The 24,076-nt window shown below is 49.7% G+C and overlaps 1 protein-coding gene across 24 annotated transcripts in view; it reads left to right on the forward strand.

The window, feature by feature from the left end:
- Positions 1-23,694, forward strand: part of MAP4K4 (mitogen-activated protein kinase kinase kinase kinase 4) — a 237,950-nt gene extending 214,256 nt beyond the window's left edge. For 10 of the 24 annotated variants that reach the window (XM_006761102.2, XM_015562220.1, XM_006761103.2 and 7 more), the window contains 12 exons: positions 1,103-1,278; positions 1,717-1,840; positions 2,750-2,941; positions 4,835-4,952; positions 5,224-5,394; positions 9,588-9,731; positions 13,461-13,595; positions 15,551-15,651; positions 18,024-18,173; positions 18,811-18,970; positions 19,662-19,801; positions 21,438-23,694. In XM_006761102.2, coding sequence (XP_006761165.2) covers positions 1,103-1,278; positions 1,717-1,840; positions 2,750-2,941; positions 4,835-4,952; positions 5,224-5,394; positions 9,588-9,731; positions 13,461-13,595; positions 15,551-15,651; positions 18,024-18,173; positions 18,811-18,970; positions 19,662-19,801; positions 21,438-21,521 — 1,695 coding nt within the window. In that variant the 3' untranslated portion in view covers positions 21,522-23,694. The remainder of the gene's footprint in view (positions 1-1,102; positions 1,279-1,716; positions 1,841-2,749; positions 2,942-4,834; positions 4,953-5,223; positions 5,395-9,587; positions 9,732-13,460; positions 13,596-15,550; positions 15,652-18,023; positions 18,174-18,810; positions 18,971-19,661; positions 19,802-21,437) is intronic. The other 14 variants (XM_006761111.2, XM_015562224.1, XM_015562229.1 and 11 more) reach the window with 3 other exon arrangements.
- The last annotated feature ends 382 nt before the right edge of the window (positions 23,695-24,076 follow it).

A 24,076-nucleotide genomic window follows, 5' to 3' on the forward strand; every position in this document is an offset into this window, starting at 1 on the left:
ATGAGGTTCAGCTCCAGCTCAGACCTTGGCTGCTGAAAGCAGGTATCTGGCTTTGTTTGGCTTCTATAATTGAAACTCTGTTGCAGCTCCAGCTCTGACAGCTGAAAGCAGATTTCTGGAGTTTGTTTAGCTTCTATAATTGCAACATAGTTGCTTAGAGTGCAAGCTCAGAGCCCAGCAGCGGCAGGCGGGGAACCTTGGCTTCCTCCTTCACTGGAGCAAGCAAGCTTCCTGTTCGCTTCAGCTGCCTGGCTGCCGGCCACCATCTTGGTTGGCAGTTAATTTGCATATCGCCCTGATTAGCCAATGGGAAGGGTAGCGAAGTTACAGTTAATTACCATGTTTCTCTGTCATTAGATAGGATAGATAGATAGATAATTGATTGAGTCTTAAATATCTCAGTGTAGAGCAGAAGAGGGAAACTTCCCTGTGATTTCTTTTCTCTGATGTTCATATTCACTGGCACCATTGCAAGGTGATAATTTGAAGATTTGGGGTAAGGTAGGGACAGATGGATATTCTCCATGAAAGAAGACTTTGTGCCTGGTCGGCATGGCTCAGTAATTGAGCTTCCACCTGTGATCCAGGAGGTCCTGGTTCGATTCCTGGTCAGAGCACATGTTCGGGTTGTGGGCTCGATCCCCGGTGGGGGGTGTGCAGAAGGCAGCCAATTGATGATTCTCTCTCATTGATGCTTCCCTTTCTCTCTCCCTCTCCCAGCCAAACCGGCTTCGGCAATAAAAATATATTTTTTAAAGAAGACTCTGTTACATAGGCAGGTATCTTTATAACAAGTTCCAAGGATCTGTCTACATACATTTTTTTTATCTAGATTCTAGAATTTTATTGTATAGTTGAAAAAATGCTATCAGCTTATCATAAGTAGGTTCTTGTGGGTTTTTTGGTGTGAGATTTGGACTGTTTGACTGTTGGGTCCTTTTTGTCAGAGACCTCACCTTCATATACTGGTAAATGCTCGACCACACAATTTTCCAAAACTGAGGTCGTGGCTTTTACTAATGGAGAAAGTGAAGAATGTCTCATTCCTTGCTGCTCTCTCCTCTCCCCGCTTCTGGCTCACTCTTTTCTGTCCCGGCATTAGGACTTGACTGCACTGGCCAAAGAGCTGCGAGCAGTGGAGGACGTGCGGCCACCGCACAAGGTGACAGACTACTCCTCGTCCAGTGAGGAGTCGGGGACGACGGACGAGGAAGACGATGATCCAGAGCAAGAAGGGCCCGGGGAACCCATGTCCGGACCAGAGGACACCAGAGCAGCGTCAGTCCTGGGTGTATTGTAGACGGCAGAGCCCCCACCGAGTCTGTCTGCCCTGGGGACAGGTGGTTCCCTGACCTGTCTTGAGACCGCAAGCGTATAGCGCGGTCGGCCGCCAGTGTGTGTGCATGCCAGTGCCTCTCCCCAGTTCCCCCTGTGTAGTTCCTTTTTTTCTTTTTAATTTGAAAGTCCGATAAAAGGGAAATTTCTGATTGCTTTAACTACTTTAACCTAAGCATTCATTCTGATCTTTTTGCTCAAAAACAAACTGTGCCAGCATGAATTTGTTTGTTGAAGGGAAAGTGCTAAGTATTAGTTTTCCTTAAGGAAATGGTCTATGTGTAGCCTGATCTTCTAATGACATTGAGAAGGTGATAAGTGTAGACAGAATATCCTCAACTGATGGTAATTCGTGGTCCTTCACCTCTGGATGTTTCTCAGTAGGTCGTCTCTGAATTTGAGCAATGGGGAAACAGAATCCGTGAGAACCATGATTGTCCATGACGATGTGGAGAGTGAGCCAGCCATGACCCCGTCCAAGGAGGGCACGCTGATTGTCCGCCAGGTACCCATGTCTCCACACACTTGTCAGGCTGAGCTTCTCCTGAGTCATTAACCCACTTGCTCATCCACTCCTCATGCTGTTTCTACATCATCATCTGTTCTCATGTTAACAAGACCTGAGGGCGGAGTGTCTGGGCCAGGGCGGCAGGTGTGAGCTGCACGCCAGGAGCGGGGCTGGTGGCACCCCTGCATTGCTGCCTCTGCACGCCCCCAGCAGCCTCAGCACCAGGCGGAGCCTGTCTGTCTAGAGAAGGAAAGCCATAGGCAGCCTTCAGGAGGCTGCAAGCCAGGGCTGTGCAGGGGCCCTGCAGAGAGCTGTGAGCCGAGCCAGGCAGGAGGGCCCGTGCAGTGGCGGGCGGAGGTCGCTCTTGTGTGTCCCAAAATGCTCGCTTCCTTCCCGCTGACCATTAATGTTCCTGCCCAGACGCGCTCAGTTGGGTGACCACCCTACAGCTGTCTGTCCGTTGCTTAGCTGAGCTGTGAGGACAGGTGTCTGCTTCTCCTTTAAATAGAACAGGCGCCCGCCCAACACATTGACTTTTCCCTGAGTGTGTCTCATGCTGTGGCAGTGCATTCGGGTGGAAAGGGAGAACGTGGAAAAGACCAGGATTCAGAGAAGCGACAGGCACTTTCTAGAGCTTTAGACAGAAAGATTTAAAAAGAAAAACCGCTGCTTGTGGTTTTGGTGACGGCAGCTAGAGTGGCAGGCAGAGCAGATGGGCGCTGCTTGGTGCCGCCCGGGCGGGTGCCTCCGTGCTGCTGGCCTGTTCAATCACTGAGATTTCAGGTAGAAAGCATCCGTGGAGAGGAGCTGTCAGGAGTCACACAGACCTGAGCAGAGGCAGTTGTCGGGGGCGTAGGCAGCTCCAGCGGCGCCTGAGCGAGACAAGTGTGCCTGTTTTTTCTACAGAGTACAGTTGACCAAAAGCGAGCCAGCCATCATGAGAGCAATGGCTTTGCCGGGCGCATTCACCTCTTGCCAGATCTCTTACAGCAAAGCCATTCCTCCTCCACTTCCTCCACCTCCTCCTCCCCATCTTCCAGCCAGCCGACACCCACCATGTCCCCACAGACACCCCAGGACAAGCTCACTGCTAATGAGGTAGGTCTTGCCCACGCTGGCTGCTCTCCTAGGTTAGACCTGCTGCCTGGTAGGGAGTGTGCAGCGCAGAACTCCCACGTTCCTCCCCTGCCTTCCCCACCCGCTTTCTTCTGTCACCTCCTCTCCTCCCACCCCCAAGTAACATGGTTCAGATCTGCATACAAATCCCATAACTGGATCAGTCTCCCCCACACCTGCAGCTCACTTCCCTGGTCTCAAGGTTAGTGTAGTTGCATGGCTTTCTGTGTTCAGTTTACTTTCCAAAAGTCTAAATGAAGTGATTGCTGTGTTCTCTGATCCATTATGTATTTGACATGAAACTCTTAGTCATTTGTGGGATCTTCTTTATTTTTATCTAATAAATAAAGCAGAAGCAGCTGGGAAAGCAGACTTGGCCTCACCTGGGCAAGCTTGCCACCTGAGGGGTCCTGCAGACAGGCTGGCTGGCTTCCTGTGGGGTGGCATCGTTTATGAGTTTCCACCAGCCCTGTTAAAGGATTTCTTCCCTTTGACATTCACCATCACTCAGAGTTTAAGAAGAGGTCAAGTGTTTTGGGGGGAAACCTAAACATGTAGGGTTTTAAGCAGGAAGGTCTGCGTGTGCTTTTCATGGGAAGCCTGGAGTGGGCCTCGGGGCTTGGCTGTGGTGCCCAGTTGGGTGCTGGGTGATCTTCGCTCTTCGGGAAGGTCGCGCCCCTTCCCGTGCCAGTGAGGGAGTGCACCGCGAGCACCTGTTACTCAACTAAACCTGATTGGATTTCTTGGGAGGTTTGATTTAAATGCATTTGTCTAAGACTTGAAGGAGGTCAGAGGTGGCAGGTCGCTTCTGCCAGTCTTGTCGCTGTGAACCTGTAACTGCTGGCCCGCCTACCTGCTTCTGTTTTGGTTCCCTTGTTAGAAAGAATCAGAATGACTCCCCCCACCCCCTCGCCCCCCTCCAGGGGAGCAGGGGCAAGTCGACTGCTTCCAAAGCAGGCTCGGCACCAGACTGGGCATCGGCTGGGTTCGCCGCTGGTCGTGGGACAAGCGCAGGAAGCCGCGGGGGCAGCTGTGCCAGCTGAGAGCCGAGGAGGGTTGGCTCCAGGACAGGCTACGAGCTGCCCGTGGGGGGAGGTGGGGTGGACGCCAGCCCTGGAGCAGACGGTTCTGTCTCCTCTGCCTGCACACGTCCTCCTTGTACTCATTTCAGTTGGCTCCGTTTTGCTGCTGCACAGTATTTACTACACCCTTAACCCACTAAACTGGCCAGTTTATATTTCTGTTTGTTTTGTTTTTAATTGTCATTACATTTTCACTTAACAATTTGTTTCACTTTCCTTATGTTTTTTCCTCTTAAGTTACATAATTAACCAAAACACTAGTGCTCCTGAAAGAGTGAGGGAGGCGGCTTCCTCTGCCGTGGCGCCGCACTCGGAGCCCATGCGATGGTCTGATGGTGACAGTCTAATGGGGGCCGCCAGCGCTCCCCTTGCTTTCTGGCAAGAGGCTCACTTTACAATAAGTAACATAAAGATTTGCCAGGATTCCAACATAGATTAATTGGACTTTTTTGGACAGGAAAGTAAATTCAGAAATTGAATTGAGATCAAGACATTTCAAACTCCTTTAGGAGGTTTCATTATTATTATTTGTTTTAAACTACCAGGAGCTTGAAGTGTAGATGTGATGGGCAGCGTGCAGCGTTCCTGGCCTGTGAGCAGTGCTCCTGGGAGGGCCCACACATGCTCTGGAGTGTGTGCGTGCACCCAGGCCCCTCAGGCGACTGCAGAGTGTGATGCAGGAGGAGCAGGCCTGGCTGTGGGAACAGTGCAGCTTCAGAGTGGGTTGGAATGTTTTAATGTTTTAATGTTTGCCTTTTTCATTGTATTAATAAAATTGAAATTTGCATTGCAGACTCAGTCCGCTAGTAGCACACTCCAGAAACACAAATCCTCCTCCTCCTTTACACCTTTTATAGACCCCCGATTACTGCAGATCTCTCCATCTAGTGGGACAACAGTGACTTCTGTGGGTAAGTAAAGTAGCAGCAAGCAAGCAACTGACACACAGGACGTGGCCCTTTGCGTTGCTCTCGGGTGCCTCGGACACACCCCTCCCGCTTGCATTGCCTTATTTGCAATGAGCTGCATAGTTGATTTCCTTTTTCCATATTCATCTCCTACAAACTTCTTTTCCTGGACAAAGACTCAGTTATGGCCACGAATATTTCCTCGGTGAGGGGGAGGGAGGCAGGCATAGCGTTGGTGTGTGCAGAAAATAATTCCAAGTGTACTGTGTTTCAGTGGGATTTTCCTGTGATGGAATGAGACCGGAAGCCATAAGGCAAGATCCTACCCGGAAGGGCTCAGTGGTCAATGTGAATCCCACCAACACAAGGCCACAGAGCGACACCCCAGAGATCCGCAAATACAAGAAGAGGTTTAACTCTGAGATCCTGTGTGCTGCCTTATGGGGTAGGTAGCCTCCTGCCATGCTGGCTCTTGCATTGTGGTTTTGAATGGTAGCCTGGTCTTTTAGGGAAGGGCAGTGGTGTCGTTTCGGGATTTTTTGAAGAGCTGCTCAGGACGAGACGGCAGGTGCCTGTGGTCCCATCCCTGTGGCTTCTGGGCAGCGGGCGGTGCTGGGCTCGCGGCCAGCTGTCCAGCCACCAGATATTGGGAAGAACGGCTCATCTCCATTTCTTCATGGAAAGAAGCAAAGTGAAAGACAGGAAGACGCTGGGTTTGGTTCATATTTGTGGGGAAAATGGAGAAATTTGTCGAATTCTTTTCTTTAGGTGTTTCACTTGAGCTTGTTTTCCTTGCTGTGCTGTGGAACTGACGCTTTAGAAGCAGGTGCCACTGGCAGGGCCGCTGGCTGTGGGGGCACCTTCCCCGACCCCTGCAGTGTAGGTGACCGCATGCAGACCGACCTCGGGGAGGGGCCGTGCACAGACTCTCCCCCACACTCTGTACCACCCTCTCTGCCGTCCGCTCTGCCCTTCCTCACTGCTCTGCTCCCAGCTCCTCACTGTGTGTGATCTCCTCCCCTGAACGTCAGCTCTGTTGTCAGTGACAGGGACCCTGCTTCTGCTCGGGAAAGTTTCTTACTCCCTGGACACTGCGAGTACGTGCCTGGGACACAGTTCACTCATGGTGGGGTCCAGCACATTCTCCTCATGCGGGTTCCTGGAGTGTCATCTGCGTTCTCCACAGGGGCTGGTCCCGCTCTCCTCACCCTGCCCCCAGCGATTAAGGCTGCCATGAAGCCCCCACATTCACTTCTGACCCTCAAGGGGTCCTTCGTCCTGTCTGTGAAGAAGGGCCCTGCAGTGGATAACCTTCCTCCCCACCCGGCTCCTCCCTCACACGCTGCTCAGCCTCCTCCGCCCATTGCAGACACACCTGCTTTCTCTCTAATTCCTTGAGATCTGGACTTTGGTCCTTGTCACTACTGAGTGTTTTAAAGCCCCTAATGATCATAAGAACATTTCTTTAGTAGCTGCCAGGTAAAGGAAACAAGCCATTCACAAACCATTCAGGGGTAATGGGGCTCAGGTGACTGCAGCCGAGGGCGTCGGCACCCATGGCCCTGAGTGCTGAGGCCACTCCGGGGCTGGGCCATCACCTCTGCTCCTGGCACAGGCCATCGGGGCATTCACATCATCAAAAAGGATTATGTTACGTCCAGTGCAAAAGTGTTAAATATGTTAATTTTTAGAAATTGACATTGTTTTTATCTATAATGCTTCTACACTGACTTTATATTCCTCTAATGTCCTGCCAAGTGCTGGGCCCCATTCTGTGTGCCGTTAACTTATTTTTTTTTTTAACTGAAATCCTTATTTTTCCTAACTAACTTCTTCGATACCTCTGAGAAAAATAGGAGTGACTTGAGCCAATGTTTTTAAAAGTGAAGTGGGACTTTCATTTATCGCTGAGTGAAAACAAAAGACTGGGACGTGCCTTAGAGTGGAAACGTGCCTACGAGCCGGTGTGTTCAAGTTGCTCAGTGCCTGGGTCAGCAGGGAGGGTTTCCTTAACCTGCAGTGATGGCTGCTGTGACTGTGAAGTTCAAGTCGGCCTCGTAGAGACGCGGGCCGAAGAGCCCAAGCACCTGTGAGAGGTGGACTCGGAATGTTTCTCTGCAGCAGAAATCACAGCATTTCTGTCCTGCTGACCATTGTTGGATGCCTTTGCTTTTTTGTACCTTCAGGGAAAGGGCTGGAGGATAAATTGCTGAATATTTATTATGTTTTTTTATAAGGCAGCCTTCCCCTTCACAGCCAGGATTATTTTAACACATTCTTTTAACATGATTGTTTCCATCCTTACATTCAGAATGAACTAGAGGCCTAATGCATGAAATTTGCACACAGGTAGGGTCCTTAGGCCTGGCTGGTGATCAGGGCCGATTGGGGCCTTCCGGCTGCCAGCTGGGGCCTCCCTTCCCTGGCTGCAGGCTGCCAGCCTGGGCCTTCCTTTGTTCTGCTCCACCTCCTGGTGGTCAGCGCATGTCATAGCGAGCAGTCGAACTCCCGGTCTCCCAGTCCAACTCCTGAGAAGACACTTTGCATATTAGCCTTTTCTATATATAGATTATCTGCAGCTAACTGTATATTACTGCACTTACCATGGAATTTAAAGGAATTTAAATCACATGTTGTGCAGCTCTTAGCCACTCTCCCAGTAGCCTACGCCAGGTTCCTCTGATTGCGCTCACAGTTCCTAGCACCGCGTGCCTCTGAACAGTTAGCAAACGTTTAATTACACCCAGCAGCCAGAGGTTTAAACTGTATTTATGGGAAGTCATTGCAGCATGTGAGCTCACTGTCTCCTAGGCCCCTTGTCTCCCAGGGGTGGTCTCCCAGTGACTGGCGTGTCCCTTTGGCGCTGGCTCTCGACACTTGGCGCAGTGCTGGGAAGTGTGTGCTGGTGACGTGGAAGGTGGGGTGCGAGGGCCAACCCAGCTGCAGTTCTGTGTGTGTGAAAAGATGTTTCAGCGTTATCTTTTATTTCATTATTTTTTCTTACTGTAAAATTGTGATTGCTATTTGAACACTATTTTTGGAAACCACAAATGATAGCTTTCACAAGGCTCATGTTTTGGGTGGTTATTACCAGATCTTGGACGTAGATCAGTGGTTCTCAACCTTCTGGCCCTTTAAATACAGTTCCTCATGTTGTGACTCAAACATAAAATTATTTTCGTTGCTACTTCACAACTGTAATGTTGCTACTGTTATGAATCATAATGTAAATATCTGATATGCAGGATGGTCTTAGGCGACCCCTGTGAAAGGGTCGTTCGACTGCCAAAGAGGTCGCGACCCACAGGTTGAGAACCACTGATGTAGATGCTTTTAGATACTTGATATTGAGGGTTGACCAGGAAAATGCTGGAATATTGTGAAATGAAGTGAAACCTTTGGAATGGACCTGTCCGACAGCAGTTCTGTCGGTTAATGTTTTGTTTTATCTGCTGCAAATATTTTTGAAGCTGCTTAGAATCACCTCGTTTAGGTGGGAAGGGAAACACTGAAAACAACGTCCAAATGAGCTTCACTTTGATTCTCAGCAAAGCAGGCTCTGGGGAACGGAGCAGGCCGTCCAGTCTCCTGTGGTAACCTGTGCTAGGTGGACAGCAGTTCTTCCAGCACTGAGTCCCTGGGAGCCTGCAGGGAGGGTGAGCAGACAGGGAGCCGGGAGCCTGCTGGGAGGGTGAGCAGGGAGCCGGGAGGGAGTATTGTTCATGTGAAGATTTCTGGGAGTCGGGAGCCTGTGTGTGTGTGTGTAACAAAACGTGGACCATGGGGTTCAAGAAATACATACTTTGCTCTGTATCATTTCATCCACCTGAAAATACTTACTGAGAAAATACTTACTGAGCAAATACTTCCTGAAGGCGCAGATACCTGAGTTCAGTGATTGTATTTCCCAGTTTAGGGAATTAGTGCAGACGTGTGTGCCCAGGCTCCTGGGACTATCGGGGACCTCTGCTCCGGATTCAGAGTTCGTTCAGACCCAGGAAGAAAGTGCACTTGGGGAAGGAAGTGGCTCAGGGGCAGGCGTGAGTGCTTGCCGAGGCTGTGGTGGAGGCTGTTGAAGTACAGTCTGGCTCGATGAGGACTTTGGAGGGAGGAGTTGGGTGCACAGTCACGGGGAAGGGCAGGGTGCTGTACCCACCAGGCATCGTCTTGGGGAAAACAGGGAAGGAGGGGATGGAGTTAGGAGTTAGTGGTTCACAGGTGCTGCTCCAGCGGCCACACAACAAGGAGTGTGTGGAAATGAGGGGGGCTGGCTACAGCAGGTGGGGGTGGGGGGTGAGAAGCAGGGGCCGAGGGCAAGTGCAGCTTCTTTCTTGGTGATGATGGGGAGTGTCAGTAAGAGCAGCGGTCGCCACCAAGGAGAAGTGCGCGCAGGCAGTCTGGGGAGCTGGCGAGCAGAGCTGGCGGATGTGGAGGAGAGCGGTGTGGCGCTCACTTTCCCTCACAGCCTTTTCTCTCAGTATATGTTCCCCATCGCTGACTACTCACCTGTGACTGTGCTGAGCATTCCTTTCTGTGGGCGAGTGAGGAAACCACTGCCAGCCAGGTGGCGCCCTCTCTGTGCCCCCAGCCTGCCTGCCAGCTCAGTGTAACCCAGGCCTGTCTGTGTCCTTGAAACAGGAGTGAATTTGTTAGTGGGAACGGAAAGTGGCCTGATGCTGCTGGACAGAAGTGGCCAAGGGAAGGTATACCCTCTGATCAACCGGAGACGATTTCAGCAAATGGATGTCCTCGAAGGCTTAAATGTTTTGGTGACAATATCTGGTAAGTACTTGCTCAGGAAAGCAGGTTGTAGCACTGTTTCAAACAGCACCTCCTAGCACTGACCTTTAGCTACCTCATCTTCTGAAGTAACGGCTGCATGAAATGAGATACAGCCAGATCAGGTGTGGCTCGCCGCACACCCTCACCCCAGGTGCACCCTAACCCCGGTGCACCCTAACCCCGGGTGCACCCTGAACCCTGGTGCACTCTAACCCCGGGTGCACCCTAACCCCGGGTGCACCCTAACCCCGGGTGCACCCTAAACCCAGGTGCACCCTAACCCCGGGTGCACCCTAACCCTGGGTGCAACCTACCCCCGGGTGCACCCTAACCCCAGGTGCATCCGAACCCTGGGTGCACCCTACCACCATTCCTCTGAGGAGCAGCCTTGGGAAGCACGGGAGCCCCGGGCATGGACACCCCCACGACCCACACTGCCCTGTGGCTCCTTGGCGTGTAGGTCTGTGCCGCTTCCACCTGTGCTACTCTTCATGCAGAGGCACTGCTCCTGCCACAATAGTAAAAGCAACGTGTTTTTTTCTTCCATCAATTAACACCATAAGTTTCTTTTCAGAAAGAGCACCTTTTTTAGTATAAATTATGTAGTAAATGTTCATTATTGAAAGTGACAAACTACTGCAGAAAAGCAAGTAGAAGAAGTAAAACCTAAAATCATCCAAAGATAAGGTGTATTAACTTTCGGTTTTTAACTTCCAGTCTTTTCAGCATAGACACACTCAAAATATAACTTACGGGGGGAAATCTATGTAAAAATGGTTATGCAATGTTTCAAAACATCCAGAGGATAAAAATGAGAAAATAGGATACCCATATACTGACTAGCTGGTTTTAATAGAAGTTAAAACACACTCTTGTCCATGCAATTAGCATGCCCTCTGCCTCCCGCCTCCCACGGGAACCACTGTCTTGTGTGCCCTCCATTCCTGTGTCCAAACCTTGTAGCCTGCTCTTCCCGTCATTGAACGTTCTCCATGATCCCGGGCTTTACAGACCCAGTGCTTCTCTGCGTAGCTGTGCTAACATTCACTCGCCTTCTGTTGTACGTCTTTCCGTCCACCCCCTTCCCCTCATGTATGCGTGTTTCACAAATGTCTTTGTAGCTTATCCGTGAGCATGCATACTCATGTTTCATAGATTGTAATTTCCTAATAACTTGTATTGGTGCTGGGATCAAAGAGGATGCAAAATTATGATTTTCTTTTTTTTTAATATATTTTTATTGATTTCAATATTAATGATAAGAGAGAACCATTGATCAACTGCCTCCTGCACACCCCCCACTGGGGATCGAGCCTGCAAACCTGGCACGTGCCCTTGACCAGAATTGAAACTGGGACCCTTCATTCTGCAGTCCGATGCTCTATCCACTGAGCCAAACCAGCTAGGGCAAATTATGACTTTCAATAGGTTTTAGTTTTGATTTAGTTATCTGCTAACTCAATCTTGTTGTGTTTGTTTATATGTAACACATTTCTTGCAGTTATTTTAGTTTTCAAATAGGCTTTTGGTTGTAAGTAAAGGTGTTTGTTGAAATTCAAAATGTCACCATCCCGCTCAAGTGAGAAAAGAGTCATTAAAAACTTGAGTGCTGGTGGGGAGTGGGTTCTGAAACGGGAGGTACGCACATCTGCACGTAGCAGAGGCTGAGACTTCACTCTGCTCTGTGCCGGATGGTTCATGGAGGGTGATGATCAGCTGGTGCCAATGATAATTTTTTGGTCTAATTTCCATATTCTTTTTTAGCAGCTTTTAATGGTTTTCACAATCATAAAAGTAATACATGTCAACTGTAGAAGCTTCAAAAACAGGAACACTTAGAAAGCATATGTGTTATTCCTGTCTTTGGCATAACTGTTGTTAACATTTTGTATTTTCTTCTCTTTTCTATAAATATATCTCACAATATGGGGATAAAACACTTTACATAAAACTATGTGGCCTTTGTTTCACCATATTCAATATTCTCCCAAATTCTTCAAAGTTTAAAAAGTGTAAGACATAGTACAGAAAGTGCACAGATGCTGAGTCTACAGCTCAGTGATGTCAGTTAGAACCCACACAGCCCGCGCTGGCGAGAGAGCAGCCGCACCCAGACCCTCCCTCGTGCAGCCTGTCAGTCACAGACGGAAACATGCTCCTGATTGTAACACCTTCGACTGATTTTGCCTTCATTGAACTGAAGTCATATTAATGGTAAAGCCGTAAGTAGTATTCTGTGTCTGGCCACTTTAAGTCCATAGTTTATATTGGGGTGCACTCTTGTGTTGTGCATTCTGGGTTCCGACAGTGCATAATTACCCACCATGACAGTGTCATACAGACTGTTCTCACTGCCCTGAAAAACCCCTGGCTCCACCTGCTCGCCCCTCTGCCCACGCCCCTGCAACAGCTGATCTTTCTTACTCTCTCGCCCTTGCCTTTTTCAGAAGGTGACAGTTGGAATCACAGCATGTAGCCTTTCAGACTGTTCAGTTTCAAATTTCCAACGGCTTTTGCAAATATATAGGAAAGAAGTTGACTTTTAAAAAAAACAAACATTTTTTATTGATTTTGGAGAGTGAGGGGGAGAGAGAGAAACAGCAATCAGCTGCCTCCTGCACACCCCCACCAGGGATTGAGCCCGCAACCCAGGTATCTGCCCTGACAGGGAATCAAGCCAGTGACCTCGGTCCACGGGCCGACAGTCCAACCAGCTGAGCCACCCGGCCAGGACTTGCCTGGATTTTTATCATGAGATGGTGCTGGGTTTTGTCAAATGCTCTCTGTGTGTGTGGTTTATAGCTGTGTTTGTTCCTCTCTATTCCTGTGGGTGACCATGTCACACTCATTCTGCTGTGGATAGACACTTGCGTTGCTTCCTCTGTGGGGCTGTTACAAACAATGTTCATGTATGTGGGAGCTCATATACACACATGTAAATGAGGAGAGAAATGACTGGATCATAGCAATGTATACGTTTATCCTACTTTCATAGATAACGCCAAGCTTATCAAAGTGGCTCTAACAAATTTCAACACTAGTTACTGAAGTTTTTAGTTATTCCACACGTCTCCTGCTTTCAGTATTATGGCTCTTTTTAGTTCTAGACACGGATAGGTGTATGCCTTTGTGCCTCGTTATGTCTAATGTGCATTCACTATTGACTTTTGAGAGCAGTACCTCTGTATGTATCTATTAGATGACTTCTGCCCGCTCCAGTCACTTGCCCAGTCTTTCTATTGGGTTATGTCTTCCAGTTGATTTATAAGAGTTCTTTACAAATTCTGGATGCTGTGGCACACATCTCCAATATGTAGGTAGCCTTCTGTGGATGAAGTCCCCGTTGGTGATTTATTTAACACTGTGCTGCCCAATGGGAAGTAATAGCTATGCTGGAGGGTTTTGAGAATCAGATAACATGATATACATGAAAGCATCTTACTAGCTCTGTTGATTATTTGTTATGAAAGTGTTTATACTACTTTGTGGTTTATTGACACTGTTCGTCTACATAAGTGTGAGTTCTTTTTAAAATCTTCCTTTTAACTCAGGCTATACCTGGTGATAATTCTTGAGTTTCAGAGTCCCCCTGAAGACCCTGAATTGAATTTCTAGTAAAATTACTGCAACATGACTCCCTTAGGGAGACAGTTTTTATTGTTTATGGGAGTTTCTTTTGGTTACTATTGTTATTGATGAGGATATCTACTTTTTTATTTGTTTTGCTAGGCAAAAAGGATAAGTTGCGTGTCTACTATTTGTCCTGGTTAAGGAATAAAATCCTTCACAATGACCCCGAAGTGGAGAAGAAGCAGGGATGGACCACCGTGGGCGACTTGGAAGGCTGTGTGCACTATAAAGTGGGTGAGTCCCAGCGGGCGTGGGCTTGTTTTCTAGGGTTTCGTTGGCATTTCACTTAGAGCCCACGTGTTCTAAAGCCCTTGTTGTAACTTGTTCTTGAGACGCAGCTCATTCCTGTGACTGTAAGGCACCTTCCCTCCTGGAGCCTCGGCGGACGCAGGGGCACCTCTGAGCAGGCACGCTCCCCCCTGCGACGCAGCACGTCTGAGGGAGGGGCTCCGCCCTTCCTCTTTGACAGGCCACACTCTGCCCTGTAAGATGTGTTCACATGAACTCCAGGGAAGTCGGTCGACTTGGAGGACTGAGAGCCAAGGACTCCGGGTCCTGGGCATCTGGTGGGACCTGCACGAGTTTGACAACGGCCAGGCTTGGCATTTTGAATTAAGTCCACTGTGCAAGCTCCTGTGCTCTTAACTAGGAAATGAATCTGGCCGGCCAGTCGGTGTCTCCTGGCAACTCCGTTTTTTCTTTTTGGCATGCCTGCTGTGGTTCTAGGCAGTAACACCTCACAAAAACAAAACAAAAAAATCGTTTTCTTTGTGTATAAAAAAATCAAAATACCAGTGTGAATGTTGGAAATAGAGGGGAAATCATGGTGCTGAGTCAAATTGAAGTTTTATGGGAGAGAGGATCTACTATCATACCTCATTTGAAAGGGGAGCTTGAGAAGATCCAGTGTCTGTCAACCTTATTGTCAGCATAAGGGGCCTGCGAGCATTGGCTTCTGCTTGTGTGTTTCCTTTGGTTCCGTGTTTATGAAGCGCATGCTACTGGCCGTTCTCTGCTGCCAGGATGCCACTGTGGTTGGCATTGTCTTCTTATTTACGTGAGCTGTCCGCAGTTCCTGGCCAGTGATGGTCACAGCACTCGCCAGGATTAGAACGATTCTGAGTGATACCAGCCAGTACTGGTGTCTCCTGGGCATAGACCTTGGGATTAGGATTTTCTGGGTTGTGTTTATGTGAAACATTTTTGTTTCTTGAGGTGTAACTAAACTCATCCAAGTCTAAACTTAATGAAACAGCTCCCAAGAGCTGAACTGTTTATGATAGACTATCCTGCAGGGGGCACTAGAGGCGGCCGTGTGGGGGGAATGGGTTTTCATCAGAACAAGCAGAGCCCTCTTGTGGCTTATTCACACAGCATCGCAAGCATTTCCTGGAGATAAGGTTGCATGAGGCGTCACTTATTTGAATGGTGGCAAGATGGCATTGAACAGGGAGAGGCATCAGGTTGGCAAGCCTGACTCTCATGTGCAAAGGAAGAGACCATTAACAAAGGGACTGGGGTCTGCCCAGACCAGTGCATGCCTGTGCTCAGGGCTCTCGGGGGTTTGTTTCAGCAGTCACCCCTGCAAGGTTAAAACAGCGGTTACGGGGCATTCGATATGTGTGTCTGTACACGTACCTCTATTCTGTGTGTAGATCATTGAAGAGACATTGTCTTTACTGCCGCTCTTATGTACAGAACTTTAGGTGGGATCCTAGCAATCACTGCCTCTCTAGGGCTGGTGTGGTTGGGAATGGTACTTGGTCTCATACACAAACAGGGAATCCAGCCTCCGCCAGGGGGTGTTTTGGTACAGACTCCTGTGCCTCCGCCTCGTGCTGTGATTGAGCGATTCTTGACGGATTAGTCTCATCACTGTCCTTTCCAAGTGCTACTCTGCCCTTGACTTTGGGGGGTAAGCCTGGCATTGCCCCGGATAATTAAATACTTGCAGTATAAGATTAGGAGCAAGTGAGGGTACTCAGTAGTAGTAACCAGTGAATTGAACAGCCTGAATCACACACCAAAGAACTTGAAAAGGAAACTGAGGCTTGATCTCACTCAGCATTTTCCTCCTGTTGGTTTGGATGAACCAAAAGAAGTCATCTTTATAAAGTTTGCAGAAGACAGCCCAAAGAATTTAGAGTTCCATGTTGATACTGACTTGTGTTCTCATTTGTTTTTTTCAGTAAAATATGAAAGAATCAAATTTCTCGTAATTGCTTTGAAGAGTTCAGTGGAAGTGTATGCATGGGCACCCAAGCCATACCACAAGTTTATGGCCTTTAAGGTAACAACATCGAGTGCACTTAAAAATAACATTAGTCATGCACGCTGCAACCAGCAAGTTTAAAAACCAGGAACAGTTAACACTGATGGTGTAAAAGCTGTCTCTAATAGTGTAAAAGCTGTCACTGATAGTATAAAAGCTGTCACTGATGGTGTAAAAGCTGTCACTGATAGTGAAAGCTGTCACTTATAGTGTAAAAGCTGTCACTGATAGTGTAAAAGCTGTCACTGGTAGTGAAAGCTGTCACTGATAGTGTGAAGCTGTCACTAATAGTATAAAAGCTGTCACTAATGGTGTAAAAGCTGTCACTGATGGTGTGAAAGCTGTCACTGATGGTGTAAAAGCTGTCACTGATGGTGTAAAAGCTGTCACGGATGGTGTAAAAGCTGTCAGTGATAGTGAAAGCTGTCACTGATAGTGTAAAAGCTGTCACTGATGGTGTAAAAGCTGTCACTGATGGTGTAAAAGCTGTCACTAATAGTATAAAAGCTGTCACTGATGGTTAAAAGCTGTCACTGATGGTGTAAAAGCTGTCACTAATAGTATAAAAGCTGTCACTGATGGTTAAAAGCTGTCACTGATGGTGTAAAAGCTGTCACGGATGGTGTAAAAGCTGTCAGTGATAGTGAAAGCTGTCACTGATAGTGTAAAAGCTGTCACTTATAGTGTAAAAGCTGTCACTGATAGTGAAAGCTGTCACTGATAGTGTGAAGCTGTCACTGATAGTATAAAAGCTGTCACTAATGGTGTAAAAGCTGTCACTGATGGTGTAAAAGCTGTCACTGATGGTGTAAAAGCTGTCACTGATGGTGTGAAAGCTGTCACTGATGGTGTGAAAGCTGTCACTGATAGTATAAAAGCTGTCACTGATGGTGTAAAAGCTGTCACTGATGGTGTGAAAGCTGTCACTGATGGTGTGAAAGCTGTCACTGATAGTATAAAAGCTGTCACTGATGGTGTAAAAGCTGTCACTGATGGTGTAAAAGCTGTCACTGATGGTGTGAAAGCTGTCACTGATAGTATAAAAGCTGTCACTGATGGTGTAAAAGCTGTCACTGATGGTGTGAAAGCTGTCACTGATGGTGTGAAAGCTGTCACTGATAGTATAAAAGCTGTCACTGATGGTGTAAAAGCTGTCACTGATGGTGTGAAAGCTGTCACTGATGGTGTGAAAGCTGTCACTGATAGTATAAAAGCTGTCACTGACACTGATAACAGGTTTGATTCCTGTTAAGGGCACGTGCCCAGGTTGTGGGCTCACTCCCCAATAGGGAGCATGCGGGAGGCAGCAGATCAGTGATTCTCTTTCATCATTGATATTTCTCTCTCGTTCTTTCTCTCTGTCTGTCTCTCTCCCTCCCTCTCTGAAATCAATAAAAAATAACATTAGTCATGCACGCTGCAACCAGCAAGTTTAAAAACCAGGAACAGTTAACACTGATGGTGTAAAAGCTGTCTCTAATAGTGTAAAAGCTGTCACTGATAGTATAAAAGCTGTCACTGATGGTGTAAAAGCTGTCACTGATAGTGAAAGCTGTCACTTATAGTGTAAAAGCTGTCACTGATAGTGAAAGCTGTCACTGATCGTGTGAAAGCTGTCATTGATGGTATGAAAGCTGGCACTGATAGTGTAAAAGCTGTCACTGATACACTGATAACAGGTTTGATTCCTGTTAAGGGCACGTGCCCAGGTTGTGGGCTCACTCCCCAATAGGGAGCATGCGGGAGGCAGCAGATCAGTGATTCTCTTTCATCATTGATATTTCTCTATCGTTCTTTCTCTCTGTCTGTCTCTCTCCCTCCCTCTCTGAAATCAATAAAAATATATTTAATAAATAAATAAATATACATATTATTGAATGAAAGTAATTGGTTATGAAATTACAATGATCTCAGATCGGTTCTTAATATATTCTGTGTTACAGGCACTGTACTAGTTGCTTTGAGTATCTTATCTAAATCTGTCTTGGGAGCTGTAGGTAGTGGTATCATTGCAGAGCTAGGCCTCCAGGCCCATGTGTTGGTTAGAGGGGAAAGTCACAGTCCTGTCAAAGCCTCGGTGGCCCACAGGGCTCCCTGCCCTGACCCGCTAGAACAGGAGGGTGCTGCAGAGCCTGGCGCTCCCTCGGGCTGCGCTGGGACGTGCAGCGGAAGGACAGGGAGTGACAGAACTCTGGGACTAGGGAGGGAGAATCTGGGGCGTGGCTTCCGGAAGATGTGTTTTCTTGGTTTGCGTCAACAGATGAAAGCGTGTTGAATGACAGGCTTTGTGGAAGCGTGTGTGGCTGTGGCCTGGCAGGCGGCCCCGTCACCACAGGGCGTGATGACGGCCCGCCGTGCCTCACGGCTCCTCCTGCCTGTTTGTGCTGCAGTCGTTCGCGGACCTGGCGCACCGGCCGCTGCTGGTGGACCTCACGGTGGAGGAGGGCCAGAGGCTGAAGGTGATCTACGGGTCGTGCGCCGGCTTCCATGCCGTGGACGTGGATTCGGGATCCGTCTATGACATCTATCTGCCGACACACGTAAGGAAGAGCCCCCTCTGGGGGCTGGCCGCTCGGTTCCGCCCTGTCTTTACTCTGCTTAGGGAGCTCGCGGCAGACTCCTTCCCTGGCGGGGGGTGAGTATTTAGGTGGCTCTGCGGCCCTGCTGGGACCCTCGGCCCTGCTGGGACGAGCAGCGGGCGGGGCGGGCAGTCGCTGGTGGCCAGAACACCCCTGGGGGGAAGTGCTGTGGGGACCATCCTGTCTTAAATGGTAAGACAGGATGGTCCTCATGCGTTCCCGGAACTCTAGAGCAGGGGTCCTCAAACTACGGCCACATGCAAATACAAATATTGTATTTGTTCCCGTTTTTTTTTTTATTTTTTCCTTCAAAATAAGATATGTGCAGTGTGCATAGGAATTTGTTCATAGTTTTTTTAAACTATAGTGGGGCCCTCCAGCGGTCTGAGGGACAGTGAACTGGCCGCTGTTGTTTGAGGACCCCTGCGCTGGAGCATAGGGCCTGAGAAAGGTGGACTGGGCTAAAGGTGGCAGGGTCCCACCATGTGACCCAGTGGCGGGTTTGCCGCCGGGAGGGTGAGCCCGTGCTCCTCAGAGACAGCTTCCAACCCTTCCGCCGGGACGGCCGCGGCCAGAACCTCTGCCTGTGTCCCCGCAGATTCAGTGCAGCATCAAGCCCCACGCCATCATCATCCTGCCCAACACGGACGGCATGGAGCTGCTGGTGTGCTACGAGGACGAGGGCGTCTACGTCAACACGTACGGCCGCATCACCAAGGACGTGGTGCTGCAGTGGGGCGAGATGCCCACCTCTGTCGGTGCGTGGCACTGGGGGGGCGTGGCGCTGGGGGTGTGGTGCTCGGGGAGGCAGCGACCGGCCATGGGAGTAGAGCTTTTCTTGGAAATTGCATGTTTGTCAGCAGAGTGGTTGGTGTGCACAGTGGGGAGTTCGACTGTAGACCAGAGGATTGTTATAGAACAAAATCTAAATAATTATTTAACACATTTTAAAACTCTTGCTGTTGACAGTCCTTCATTTAATCCTAGGCCATTCAGGGGAAGTGGGACTTGTCGCCCGTGGCCAAGTCGCGCCAGGAGCGCAGCCTCTGTTCTGGAACGTTCACGCCCAGGCAGGGGCAGGGGCTGGCATTCTCCTGGTTTTCAGTCTCAGGCTGCTGGGCTTTGCTGCAGTGGAGGCCTTCGTCCTGCCTCCCTCGGGCAGGTGCATGGAAATGCAGCCTTAGGCCAACACCTCAGTGGTCCTCAAGCCTCAAGACATGGGAACGAATAGATTCAACCACTGATTCAAGTGACAGGTTCTCAGGATAGGCTGGAAGCTGGCAAAGGCAGAGGTCCTGAAAGCAAAGCTCTTAAATGCTAGTCATTTAGGGCTTGTGTGTGTGTGTGCGCACGCGCGCTCGCATGTATCCGTGTGCATTTATTACATAAGCAGCACCTTTTAAAGGCTATTTCTTATCTTACCAATATGTGTCTTTGCCTCTCCAAAAGCTTATATCCGATCCAATCAGACGATGGGCTGGGGCGAGAAGGCCATAGAGATCCGTTCCGTGGAGACAGGCCACCTGGATGGCGTGTTCATGCACAAAAGGGCTCAGAGACTGAAATTCCTGTGTGAGCGCAACGACAAGGTACCCGCGTTCTCGCTGTGTCCTGCCGCAGTGGCTGCTGTCTCGTGGGGTTCGCAGCTTTCCCTGGGGTTTTGATATTTTCCCACTGAATGTATCAGCTTTTCAGGAGTGGATTTGTAGCCATGTTTACAAGCCTCTCCCACACGAGCCCCAGGGCACCGAGCCCAGTGCAGAGCCTTCCCTTCCACGGCTGACCACATCCTGCCTTCTCCCCTGACCAGCTTTGGAACGGGGCAGACATGGCCAGGGCGTGGGTCCGCCGGCCTGCCTTGGGAAGGACAGCAAGGCGGGCGGTCTCCCCAAGCCCAGCCTTCTCTGCTGTGCCCTCGGGAAAGCACCCGGCACCCGGGCAGCCAGTCCTCAGCCTGAGGAGCGCGTCTTCACAATGATGTGCGGAGGGCGTCCCAGCAACAGCCTGTGGCTGGCTCCTCGGGGAAGGGGAAGTTTGGATGGGACAGAAGCTGTCGCCCTCAGCGGCCCTCGAACCCGCCTTCCCCCCTTTGCCTGCAACCTGAAAGGCCATCTCCCAGATGTTTACCTGGAGAACCCACACTGCCTCAGGCCCTACCCAGGATCTGCCCAGCTTTGTGGCTTCTATTTCCCGCGTGTGTTTAATGTGGCTGTAAGTTTAAGCTTCTTTGAACTTCCGTTAAGTAATTTTATCACTCATGATGGCATATCCTCAAAGTTTATAAAAGGTACAAAAGTAAGTCACTATAGAGTCATGAAGTAACTAGTACATTTTAGCTTAATTTTTTAAAAGAGAAAAACAGGTTGCTGAGGAGTCCTCCCCCATTGTCCATTGAGCTTTCTCTTTTTTTAATCAAATGTGAGCGTTTATTCCAATAATGCCAGCACCGGGGCATCCAGAAAAATCTGCTCTACTCCTTCCCATAGCAGCCACTTATATTGGGTGGAAGGACAGAGATCACATGGGAAAGCAGGTGTTACAGGCACGGGCAGTGGGCAGGGTATAGTGGTTACAGGCCAGGCAGCTGGGGGTTGAGAAGGGCAGGCGCTTCCGGGACCAGGGTGTTTCAGCAACAAGGCCGTTATCTTCCGTGACAACAGGCAGGTCTCCGAAAGGAGATGGACTGCCTGCGTTCCTAGGTTTCCTTCTGTGTCCGGGCCCACGGCTCTCAGCCAGGTTAGCATGTGCTTCTCCTCCTCACTGAGGGACTCCAGCCACACAGGGAGCTCTCTCTGGGGCCTGGAGACGGCCCACGACCCATGAATCTCACCCGGCCTCGTGTTCTCCGTGGGAGCCGCACCCTGTGCTGTTTCCTGGCAACTCAGAAATGGGTAACCTCATTGTGCTTTCTAAGCACAGGTGTCTTTTAAGACGCGTGCGCAGTGGAGGTGGAAGAAAGAGCCCAGTTTCAGGAACACCCTTTTTTTCTTTCAACGTTCTCACAGTATGTCTGTGTACAAGGAGTTGTTTGCCTGATCCCCTTCCTAGTTGTAATACACATTGGCTGCAGATGGCCACTCCTGGTAAATGAAGCGTTGGTGTCCTCCCAGCTTCCTGTAGAAGGAGCCCTTGGGGTTCGCCCCTCACGTGGGCGGGCGGCGGGCGGTGCCCTGCAACCTGGAGCCCCCCGGGATCTGCTGCTGACCACCCCTCTCTCGCCCACAGGTGTTCTTTGCTTCTGTGCGGTCGGGCGGCAGCAGCCAGGTGTACTTCATGACGCTGGGCAGGACCTCCCTCCTGAGCTGGTAGAGCCGTGGCCCGACCGCTGCCGTCTTCAGACACCAGGGCTTGGAAGCTCAGCCGGAGCGCCGCGTGCCCAGCAGCAGGACCGTGCGCAGACCCCACGGCTCTCCTCCTCCTTCCTGCTCTCCCTACCAGTTTGTCCCCAATCTTTTTTAAATTTTTTTTCTTTAAAAAATAAATCAGGCTGCAATGCAGCTGGTGCTGTTCAGACTCTACCATCAGGTGCTATAGTGTTTGGGGTCGAGCATCAGACCAGCAAGCAAACACCTTTCCTCCGGCCAGAATCCCTTGGAGTGACTGCGGGTCTGCGGGCGGCGGCGCCGGGCAGGCAGGGTGGCCACTGGGGTCTCAGTGAGCAGCTGCAGAAGCGAGAGCAGATTTGCTAGAGTAACATTAACAGTGTATTTAATTGACCTTTCTTTTTGTAATGTGACAGTATGTGGACGAAGAAGGGCAGGTTTAAGAAGTTAATATTTATAAAATGTGAAAGACAGTTACTAGATAACTTTTGTGGGGGTCTGGGAGGCGGGTAGGGGGTGAAGGGGTCCCATTTTGTTTCTTTGCATATTTTGTGTTTCACCGAGAGCTCAGTCATTTTTCTGTGTGCCAGGTTTTGCCTAAATCATGTGCAGATGGTTCTTAAAAAGAAAAAGGAAATGTGTGCACCCGTGCCATGGCCAGAACTTCGCTGCGTGACAGTATCAGCACTGCCTCCACGCGAGGGCTAATTTCTGTTTAAACCTAGACGTGCGACAGGTTTTACCACAGCCTGCACGTGCAGAGGAAAAAAATGTTTTCAACCACATGTTTATTTTTTTTTCCTACCTCATTGTTTTTAATGCATTAAGAGGTGGTTTAGTTTCTGTGTTTTTGGAGGAAAACATGAATGCTTAATTTAATCTTAATACCAAAACTATCAGGGTGAAGTCTGACTGTATGTGGGCACAGGTGTCAGCGGCGCCACGGCTATCCCGAGACCAGCGCCCCCACCCCGTGCAGGCGGGCGGGTGGCAGACAGGCGGCGTCTGCGACAGGCACACCGACTGTCCGGTGCTGCAGGAGCCTCCGGGTGGGGGTTAGCCTTTCTGAATCGCAATGTGCTGACACTGGTTCAAGAACGTAGTAATCCTGCTTGTGCATGAGACGTATTGTCCTGGGTTCCGGGCGTAATGGCAGAGTCCTGGCTTCTGTTCTCTCATCCTGTTGTTCTCTGTCTTTTAAACCAACTTTACTTCATGAACATGTTCATGGCATTTTGATAATGTCTTGGGTAATCTTTTGTTCCTGGCTCCCTGTCACTGTTCCTCTGAGGATGTCATCGGAGAAGAGCCACGCTCGGCCGTAGTCCTGCCCCCGTGGTGCTGCCGTGGGGCCACCTGGGGCCGCCGGCACCGCAGGCATTTCGTAGGCTGCGGAGCTAACCCACCGACACTCTCGGGTTTGAGTTGAACAGAATTGAATTCGTTGCTGGGCTTCAGGTACCGATCTCAGCTGGCCATTTGTCCCGGCAGGTGGGTTGGTGTGTGCCCTCCGGGGCCGTGTGTCGCTGCCTGGGCCTTGTCAGCCAGACTGTTGCTACAGCTTGAAGCAGGTGCCCAATTGGGTTTCTCCATAAAAGATTGTGAGCTGTTAAAATTGCCTTCTTTTAGAGAAGGGATGATTTTGTTCCTTTAAAGGGTTATTCACAGAAGTGCCAAGGTGGCAAAATGACAAAAGAAAGCAGTATTATGATGCTCCCGTGAAGTGCGGGACCGGAGGGTGGTGCGCAGCCTTCACCAGCGCCGCCGGCGGTCAGCCTGCGAGGTCAGCGTCCCGTGTGCGGCAGTGTTCCCTTCGTTCTCGGGCACGTGTTGTGTTGAAGAGAATGTTTACAAAAAGGGGTTTGCTACACTAACGTGCATCACATATTTATGGATTATTTTTAATTGACTTTTTTAATGGGTTATTTAGGTTTCCGCCCTAGTTGTAGTTCACTTTTGGTGATTCATAATCCCTAATTTTGCCAGTTATCAGTGTGCTAAACGGTAACGCGCCTGACCGACCACAGCGGATTCGCCAGCCGCACAGCTGCACGGTGGGGCCAGGCGCAGCCTTCTCTTCCGTGCTAACTTCTGTGAATTATGAAAATTACTGTTGTTCCCCCCATTTTTTCTATTAAATAAAGTAAAAATGACACCTATTTGTGGCATGAGTTTCAAATGTATTCTGTTCTTTCAGAGTGTTTCCTTCCCACACCACCCCTTGCACAGCGGGCTGCAGGGGTTCCCCAGCATGGGTTAGGAAAGTCGCAAACATTTGTTCAAGATCCGGAAGGAAATTGGTCGTGAGCTCTCAAGCACCATGTTTTTGGAGACAAAAAGGAGGGAGGCTGGTCCTTCGGGAAAGTCGGCTGTTTTGCAAGTCTGCGTTGGGCCAGGAAGTAGAAGAGCATGTGGTCTGCACTGGCGAGGGCAGTGACAGCAGCCCTTTCTCAGGTGGCGCAGCAATAGTGACGGGTCTAACACGGCTCCTGGGCGTCAGGTTGCGGCTGTGCCCGGCAGTGCCCCTGGGTCAGCAGCAAT

The sequence above is a fragment of the Myotis davidii genome, unplaced genomic scaffold (assembly GCF_000327345.1).
Source record: "Myotis davidii unplaced genomic scaffold, ASM32734v1 scaffold296, whole genome shotgun sequence".
In the NCBI taxonomy this organism is placed as follows: domain Eukaryota; kingdom Metazoa; phylum Chordata; class Mammalia; order Chiroptera; family Vespertilionidae; genus Myotis; species Myotis davidii.